Source organism: Acanthisitta chloris, unplaced genomic scaffold (assembly GCF_000695815.1).
Source record: "Acanthisitta chloris isolate BGI_N310 unplaced genomic scaffold, ASM69581v1 scaffold2487, whole genome shotgun sequence".
NCBI lineage: Eukaryota > Metazoa > Chordata > Aves > Passeriformes > Acanthisittidae > Acanthisitta > Acanthisitta chloris.
The window spans coordinates 102,317-112,316 of NW_008683212.1; the positions used below are offsets into that span (position 1 = coordinate 102,317).

Below are 10,000 nucleotides of genomic sequence, written 5' to 3' on the forward strand. Positions count from 1 at the left end.
TTTATTATTCATTTTAAGCCTGATTTCTTGCACACACTTTCAAGTACATTGGAATCTGGCTCCATGGAAGTAAGAGTTTTTTCGATTTATATCACCCATGAAGTTGAAGGCGAACAAAAAGATAAATGGCTCTATACATTAGACACTATACATGAATGTAATAATGTCTGATGTACACCTGTAAACTAAACTCTTTTATCAGTTGCAAAGCATGCAAAAAGAAAAGTAAGTTCACATCATAGCCTATAAAATCTGAGTGTATGCCCCTTGTTGCAAGACACAAGATAAAGGGGTATCAGCATGAAGCGAACTGAAAATCTGCTTGGTTTTTTAATATGTTTCCTTGTGGCTTCTGTACAGTTTTTGGTATAATCTTTCATTTTGGTTTTAATGGTAATTTAAAAATAAACAAAAAAATAAGAGAGAAGAGAGGTGACAAGGTAGACTGCATGTTCATCTAGATTTTACAAGTTAAGAGCATTGCCTAAACAAAGGACAAATCATCAACTGTGTTCTCACCTCTCTACTGCTGTGATTGGAAACTTCCTTGCTGATGACAAAACCTTGCTATTCCTGTCCTGAGCTGCTGCTTTCACAGTCCTTACTACATAAACATGAGATATTACCACTAAAGTAATGGTAGGCTAAGCCAATTTGAATTGAGGTGTGAGAACTGAGTGTGAATTGGTTAGAACAAGGCATTATTTAATTTTACTGAGCTGTTCACAGAATCACAGAATTGTTAGGGTTGAAAGCGACATCTGGAGATCATCTAGTCCAACGCCCCTGCCAAGGCAGGGTCACCTAGAGCAGGGTACACAAGAACACACGTGTTGAGAGCTTGGAAGGATGCTCTCAGGTACCTCTTCAGTATGCTGAGGTAATATTTAGTCATACAAATTCTACTGGTGAGAGAAATTGCGTGACTAAATCCCCTTGCATGGGCCAAATCCTGTGCTGTTCCTGTCTGCAGCACAGATTACCTAATGATTTCTTCAGGATTTTCCCCATTCAAGGTATCCCCCGATTCAGAGGGAGGATAGAGATGTTCCCTGGAGTCACTGCATTGCATTAGCATTGCTTCCAGCCTTCTCTGCTCATTCTGGTCAGAGTAAGTGGCTCACAGAGCAACAAGTCGGAAATCACAATATCGGAAACTATTTTCAGTTGAAGTAGGTCATGTTCCCAACAATAGGCCTCTTGGAGGGCAAGGACAGCTTGGGGCAACTGTCTCAGGTTATCTGTATTTCCTAAGCTAAGAGGGCTAAGAGTCTGCCTCCCATACCACCAAAATATCAGTTGGGCTTGTACAGAAAAGGTATTATTGAGGTTGTCTAATCTAGGAACTCATGTAACCATTCTTAGTTCTCACTCAGTTTTTGGTGAACAAAACGGCCTATATTTCTTTCACTGTAAAGGAACAAGATTGGTTGTGCCCCTGTCTCGTTGTAAAAAAGACAATGGTATTCAGGTCCATGAAAAAGGAATTTTAGCACTAGTAAGCTGCCCCGAGATTGTGTTTCCACTGCAGTGCTTTCAATAATAAAAATATTATAAATGCCCTTTTCATTTGGAATATACTTCTGTTTACACAGGATCCCAGGAAGTCTCAAATGTGTGCTTGCTTTTGATGTTTCACGTTGAAGAAAATGAATTACTTTTAGCTATTCTTTTAGGAGAGGAATCATGTATTCCACTTCTTCTGCAGTTGGTTAAGTTCCCAGTGAAGTAGTGTCTTATGGCATCTATCTGTGTAAGGATCAGCCTGAGGTGAATGTTATTAAAACTCCAAGGAGACTTCAGAGATATCAACTGGTGTTTCAACATACTAAGTTTGAGCACACATTTCTTCAGTAAGATTCTTCCAGTAAGATTCAGCAAGGCTAAGGGGGGGCCAGCATGTCGGTCGCACAAGTTTAAATTTTCTTGTGAGCCAGACTATCACAGAAATTGTTAACTACTACTTCAGTATCTTGAGGAGAAATTCAGAAGGACATACTTCTGTATGAAGCGTTCTTTAAGACGTATATGGATACCCACTCTACCAATATTTTCTCAACAACGTGAGGTTCTGCCCATTTTTAGTGATGAAATTTGGTCACTTACATGTTTTCTGATAGGCTTTTGTTTGTTTGTTTGTTCCTGAGTAGCAGCTCTTACACAGCTGCTTGGCACTATGATATGTAATATTGTATTCTTCTTGGTTGCTGTGGAGTGTCCTTACCTGAATAGCCACACATATTCTGTGTTTATGAGTGGCTTGTGGTTGGCAGACTACTTTTTTTCTCTTCAGTGTTTCCATATATTCTTTATATTCTTTCAGAAATTTCAAACCTGGGAAAAAATTACCCACATCTCGTCAGAAAAGAAGTTTGAGAATAAAGGAAAGTATAGAAAAAAAACTCAGAGAAAGGATAAAATGCCATGTAGTGTGAAACTTGAGCTTGACACAAGCTGGGAAGCAGTTTTATTACAGAGAAAACGTGGGGAGGGGGGTGAGAAAAAAAAATCACATTATCTGTGGCCTGCTTGATAGAGTTTCTTATCTGAATCGCCAATATAAATGCAGCCCACTGTAGTAAGGACTGAAAAGCATCAGTTGCTATCCGATGGTTGTTCACTAACCATTGTAAATGCACTCATCCACAGTAACTACATGTCCACAAATATCTAGTCAAGAGTGATTGGCACCCTGGTTGCCACTATTAGTATATACATTAAGGTACTGAGGGGCATGAAGAATGAATTATCCCCTCAAATCATGAGGTAATCATGCCAGAATAGGGCTGAGCGTGTTGGCAACATTGCATGGGAAAATTGACTCTGCTGCTATCCTTGCGGGACCCATGCTGGAGATGAAGGATTGCACTCTTGAGAGATGACAACTCTCTACAATCTGTGCCATTGTATTTGAACAGTGTTTGAGAGAGAGAGAGGAGGTAGGGTCTTGTAAATCTTTATGAGGATAGATAGACATAGATATATAAATATAACAAATATACATACAGGTAATAAATTAATGCCAAAATTATGAAGAGAAAAGGAAAAATGTACCTTTAATAGTAACACCTGAAATGCAACAGAAAGCCCTTTTAAAAACTCCACCCCCTTGTATAAAAAAAAGTAAAATGCTAACTTTTTATAGTGATACTCATTTTTGATACAGTAGTATTTTAATAGTTAGCTTATAGGATCAGTGAATTTCAGCTGTATGAAGAGCTGTTTCGTGCTGATAATTTAGCTTTGGTTTAGATTCTATTTGGTTTAATGTATTTTTTAATGTTAAAAGTAGCTGAACTGGATAGAAATGTAGACCACAGTTTCTCTTTTACAGCATTGTGTAAACATATGTAATTAGCCTTGTACTTATCTGCATTAGTATCATTAGAATTGAAAACCCATTTTAATCTGGATTCTGTTCTCTTCTCAATGTCAGCCTGTTTCTGGACCGGTACAGAGCTAGCCTTGTTGATGCAATAAAGAGATTACTCCAACCCAGTGTAAGTATGTTTCTATTTTCTCCTGAACACTGGCTTCAGAATAATTAGTCTGTGCACAATGATTGAGAGAGTAATGGAATGGCAGGATTAATGTCATGTAATACTTTAATACTTATTATGTCCAACTTCAATTGAGTCTTCTAATCTATCAGATTCTTTCCTAATCATAAACTAGGAAACTTCTTATACTTGGCCTTCTGATAAGGAACACAGTGGGTAGTAAAATAAATGAAACCGCTTCAAAGATAGCGTCAGATTATTTTTATCAAAGCGTTTCTCAAGTATTTTCCTTTGATAATACTGTCTTCATATTAAAGTAAAATACGATATTGAAAATTTTTATGTTGCCTTCTGTCATTTTTAATCCCTTCAATTGTAACCTTTGTCATTGTGTATTTATTTATTATGAAAGAATATTTTTTCTTTTCATTTATGTTTATATAAAATGAACAAAACCCTTATGCCTATACTGTGGCTTAAAATATTTTCTCTTAAGTAAGCCCTGTGTTTACTTGTCTTATACCTTAGAAAATAATGAACTTGTGCTCTTTATTAAATGATTATATGTTCTACATGAGTGTCACTGAGGAAATACTTTATCTATCTAAATTATTAGGCTGTTTAAATTAGATACCTACAGGCCAAAAAAAATTATCTTATATGCATACATAAAGTGTGTATATATAAAATACATATAATCTTGAATCTCAAAAAGAATGGAAGATATCAAAATGAGAAAGGGAGAAAATCTGAATTAATTGCTCTATGTAGCAGTTTGAAACAGGAATTATATTTTTCTTGGTTAATATCTAAATCTTCCAATAAGGTAAACTTTCCATTTCAAAACCAAAGTATTTCATGCTAGCAATGCATTCTCCAAACTTTATTTAAAATTTGTATTGTACTTTTTGTACAAGAGATTTTCTTTGTAAAAGGAATAGATCCAAACGTGCAAAGGCTTAAGAAACTGAGTCATCTTAGTCATGTAAGTAATCCCATTCTTTGCTTAGAGCGATCAGGTTTCTATTCTTGGTTCTATCATAGACTTTCCTGAGTGACCTAAGGCAAGTTACTTAAGACCGAATTATTTTAATGAGCCGTGGGGCAAGGCTGCCAGGAAGACAGGAGAAATGTAGTCACCCTGAGAAAAAGGTTACCTGGATATTTCTGTCAGTGGCAGCAAGGTGAGGTTAAGCAGCTCCTGCCCAGTGATGCATTCTGACTTTCAAGATGTACCAACAGTCGTCAGAGTGCAGTAATTTTTGGAACCACTGGTGAGCTGGAACACAAACCTGATCCCAGTTTAAAGCAAATGCAGAAAGAAATTTTTTTTCAGCCCAGATCAATGTCTGCAACTAGTTTTCAGGTATCCCTATAGACCACTGTACTGGCTTCATGGAAGGACACTGGGGAAGAAGAGCATGAGTGGCAGGAAGGGAAATGTATAAGAGGTGCTCTGGTAACTGTGGCTTGGTTAGAGCCTCTGGCTGGAGCAAAAGAAGATCTGGTAGTTGATTTCTCTCCTGCTTATAGGTAAACATGGTCTAGTGCTCTATATTGCCAAAACATGAGCACATGAACACGCACACACACACACACACACACACACACACACACACACACACACACACACAGACACTCATTCTTTACCTGGACTGATCAGCCCAACCAGAGAATTTGGTTTAAAAAAAATGATGATAAATTTAAGAAGTGTTCATAGCTCAAGTTCCCATCTATAGACAATTTAGGAATTGTTCACCTGACTTTAAACTAAAACTGGCCTTTGTTTCTCTTTAACTCCAGTCAGCTGACTCAAATTCAGAACATGCCTTTGGTTTTCAGAGCATGTGAGATACAGTCCTTTGTGAATCTAGATGGAGTAAAGGGAGGTGGCTTTTTGTTGTCTGTCTTCTTAGTCTGGCTTGCTTCTGTGCATTGTGATTAATAGCATGGCCTGTATTAATAGCATAGCACTTGCTGTGCATTTTGTACCATGGTTCCTATTTCTTGTCAGCAAAGCTAGTTTAAGAAGTTCTTGCTCCTTGCAGGATTTTTTGCTGCAGGCTTTTGGACCACTATCCAAACTATTTTTAAATTAAATTCAGTTGCCTAATCCACTTTATGAATGGCTATATGGATGGATATCCGGTTAAGGCATGGCCTTGCAAATTATTGTAAATCATAACTAAGAGGACAGCAAACTATTGTGTGGGGTGGTAGCTGGGAGTACAGACACCTTAAATGAGCTCTCTTGTCCATAAATAACGTTGAACAGAGATACCTTCAAGCAGATGCTTTCCTGGTTTGAAAGACCCAAATAAAACACATAGTCATTTGAGATCCCAAAAGAAGATGCAGTCACAAGTACAAAATAGTTGCTAATTTTATTATTCTTGTTAACCTATATAAATCTGAGGTTAACATCAGAGGAGTCTTTACTAAATGGCATTATACTTTGGTTTTTAAAGGAAAAATAAATCGTGAACCCATTTGCCAGCTGCAATAATTACAAAGAGTTTATTGGCATTAGTTTATGCCCAAGCTAAGGCATAAACTTCTTTGATTAAGTTCATTGTTCTACATGAACTATTTCATCTCAAATTTAGAAGTTACATTCACTTTTGGGAAATGTGACAAATGGATAGAATCAAAGATGCATCTAGATGCAAGTCATCCTTCAAATGTAACTAGGATGCAACTAGTTCAGAAGAGTCCAGGGAAAATAATTGCCAACAGTACCAAAAGAAAAAGCAGAGTAAACAGAAAATAACAGGTATCCTTGCAAGGCTGTCTTGAAGGAGAATTTCAGAACACGTGGTATTTGCTTTTTCATTAAGGATGTTATTTATGTTTCTAATGTATTTGTGTTATAATATATTTATTAGAATCCTTATGGCACAGAATGGTGTGTTTAGGTTAAGTTTTTGGTGTCCTTGAAACAGGACTCTGTTGATTTCAGTTATCTGAATCATAGTATTGACCCAATGGGCAGTTGTATTGGTCCAGGAAGAAAGGATCAGAAATTCATGGAGTCATAAATGAGCAGCTCACAGAGCTATGGAGGCAAATTGGTTACAGAGGCAAATGTCACCTGCAATCCAGTTCTAAGAATTAGGCATAGAAATTTTAGAATGCATCTTGAATGGCTGTATTTTATTGCTCTCAAGCTACTTGATTTGATTTGCCACCATTTAGTTGTATTTTTTTAATCATTAAAATGTACTCTTAATTTCAAACTCAAAATAAGCATTTGCTTGTTTGCATATTTCCCTGATTAAGAACATTTTTTTATCAAGGCTTTGATTCTTCTATGGCCTATCCTTTCAAAATCCCAGTGAAGAAAATGGGATGCCATTGTGCTGTGACTAGTACCAGCAAATAAGACTGCATTTAATGACTGAGGAGTAAACTTAGTCATATCCAAAATATGAATGTCTGTCCCATTATCTTACTGTAGCATTTTAGTGACACTTCAAGCTATTATAACTAGTGTTTTTCTCTGTGTTTTGTTCACAATTTTACTGGAAGTATTTTCTCAGTTGCCAAAAGACCATTTTGAACTTTAATCCTGAACTGGGAGATAACTTTTGAATTAGACTTAAATTTGGGATAGTCCATCAAGAGTAGAACTAGGCCACTGGTCTGATTTTTTTTTATTGTACAGCAACCAAGAAACAAGGCACATTTTAAAATTAGAAATGTGAATGCAGCCCCACAACACGTAGCAGAATCGTAGAGATCAGGCAATTGAAAAGAAAGTGCTTTCAACCCAGATTGTGATAGACCAGAATTGGCCAAGTTACCTGCCAGTTTTGAGGAGATTATCATGGTATTAAGACATGATTTCTTGGTTTTTTTTCAATGAGGGCAAGATTCTCAGGTGTTTTAGATACACACTACAGTCAACAGATGAATGGGCTTTTACACCAGCTAAGGAGCTGGCCAAAAGTAACTGTAGTGATTTCTGTAAAAGGCCGTTCTCCATTTTCAAAGTTATTTCAAGATTTCCTGTCTGGTTTTAAGAGATATTTCATATAGTGTTACATTCTATTTTACTGTATGTCTATTTCAAATTTATTCAAAAGTAGTCTGCAGAGAATATGAGAAGGAGTGACTGCATGGGCTCCTGACTCCAGATGGAGTGACAGGATGCTGTTGTATGAGCATTGCTTCCTCACCAGAGCTGCTGGGTCAGTGGCCGATGTAGGGTGCGTGGCCTCCAGCAGTCTCAGTTCACAAGATTTAGTCATACCTGAAGTCCCGGTATGAACCATGTGCTCAGTAAGCCCTGGATAAGGGACATATTTCCTGTTAGAGTGATGAGGGACTCCAGAGGAGTCTCATACTTCTTATGCCAGGAAGGGTCTCTGCAGAACAACATTCTAGGGAGCCTGAGACGGCAGCAGGAGGAGGACTATCCTCAGCTGAAGGCTCCCTTTGCTGCCCACTTCTGTTTGACGACATTAAAGCATGCCAAGGATGTGAGGGAACATGGTGAGTTTCCTGTGTTTAATGTTTTTCATCCTGTGCTGAGCCTATATTCAGACTTAGCATTTATATAAGCACTTCCAGTGCCTTTGGTTGGAGTTACACCCCTTTGCACCTCGCCTTTAGCCACAGAATTAAAGTTACAGCTACACAAATCAACAGAAGTTTAGTTGCTTTGGATAGTGCCCTAAGTCTCCTTTCTGCTTAAATTTAATATGAGAAAGATGAGGATAACTGTATTTCCCTATCTCACAGAGCCATTGTGAGAATAAATACAGTGCTGTGGTATTATTGATTGGACACACCAGTACCATAGGTGGGGCTGCCTCATTGTGCGTTGTCTCAGTATATGTGTGCATGTGTAAGACACAGTTTTGTTGCCTGCTCTCCTCACTAAGTATCTGTGTCAGCATTGTAACTTTCCAGAATTCCTACTGGAATTCTCTGTACTGATCACTCTTTTCCTGTGGTATACAGATTGCATTTTCTCAAGCTAAACATACTTCTACAGCCTCCAAAACTTTTATAACTTCTTCAGATCCCTAGAAATATTTCCTTTTCAACCTTTGGTTGATTGCAGCACCTCACAAATTAATCTTAGCTCTCATTAACATGGAAATTAAATACAGGAACTCACAGTAAACTTTGTGGCTCCCCTCAGTGCGATATGCTGTTGGCTGATATTAACCTTTGTTTACAGCTCTTCAACCACTTTTCATTCCATGTGACAGAACACAGTATTCAGCCAATTAGAATTAATTTTGCAAATAAGATTTCAAGAGATGCTCTATCAAGTAGGTTATGTTTTGGGCAAGTACTTTGCACAGAGTGTCTAAAATCTATCAGCTCAAGGTGCAGTCATTTTTGTTTTCTTAAATACAGAAGGATGAACAAAAAATTAGGTAATGGACCATAACGTATTGCCTGGGCATCATAAATGGCCTGATCATCTTGCAAGAACCACAATTAGTGTTCAAGAACATTAATTCCTGCTTTAAATGCAATTTGCCAATTTAAGGTCAAATTTAGTTGCACTGCTCAGGTAGTTTAAAATATCTTTGAAAAGTTAATGATTGGGTCTGATTTGCCTCTCATTTTGCCTTAGTTTATACTGTTGTAAGTCCACTGACAGCGAATGGGAGGTACTCTTCTACGTGTGAGAGAGAGAAAAGAAAATCATTATTTACAGTCTTTGCATGGTCATGAGCTAACAAATGGATTTTTCACTGAGTGTATGTTTCAAATGCTTTTTCTGTGTTTTATTTTGGCAGTCCACAGACACCATTATTATATGAAAAGGAGCAGATGTATGGCAGTTGGCAGGTTTCTAAAGAAAGTATTTATTTATTGCTTTCTAGATTGCATTTGTTTAATCACAGAAATCTTGTATATTTTGAGCAATTGTTTGTGTTAACATATTTTAGTATTTTTCCAAGAGAACAATTGACTTTTCCAGCTTGGTCATATTAAAAGCTTACTCAGGTGTATGTTATATCTGGTTCCCTTCCAGTTTCAAAAATGTATAAATTCTCTTTGTAATGTTCCAGGGGAAAGCAATGGTATTTGCTCCACTCCGAGGGAATACTTTAAACCAGTTTTGCAATCTAGCTGAAAAAGCTGGTTTCTCTATCCAAAGACATGAAAATTATGATGAACACATTTCGAACTTCCACTCCAAGGTTAGTTTTCTGCTTGTGTTAGATAACACTTTAATCCGCATTGCATTTTGAAGAGATCATGGTCCTTTTGGCAGGTAACCTAAATGTTTGATTAAAGTACTCCTTAGGTGTGCTGTTTCTGAACAGCTATTTTTGTATCTGATTATTTTGTGTGGTAGAGCCATCCTTTATCTCTGCACGTCTAGAAGAGTTTTGCAGAAGCATCTCCTGTTTACCCTTTTCATTCATAGAAATCTAATTTATGAGAGTCTTTTCTTGTTGTTGTTAGCTGCCTATAAATATACAGCACACTAGCATTTACATTTTAATAAAAAGCTTGCAACTTTTAAATAG

The 10,000-nt window shown here is 37.2% G+C and overlaps 1 protein-coding gene across 1 annotated transcript in view; it reads left to right on the top strand.

The window, feature by feature from the left end:
• The window catches only part of CAMKMT (calmodulin-lysine N-methyltransferase), a 43,780-nt gene that overhangs the window by 30,364 nt on the left and 3,416 nt on the right, over nucleotides 1-10,000 (top strand). The window contains exons 8-9 of the mRNA XM_009078840.1: nucleotides 3,437-3,500; nucleotides 9,536-9,667. Of these exons, the coding sequence (XP_009077088.1) occupies nucleotides 3,437-3,500; nucleotides 9,536-9,667 (196 nt within the window). The remainder of the gene's footprint in view (nucleotides 1-3,436; nucleotides 3,501-9,535; nucleotides 9,668-10,000) is intronic.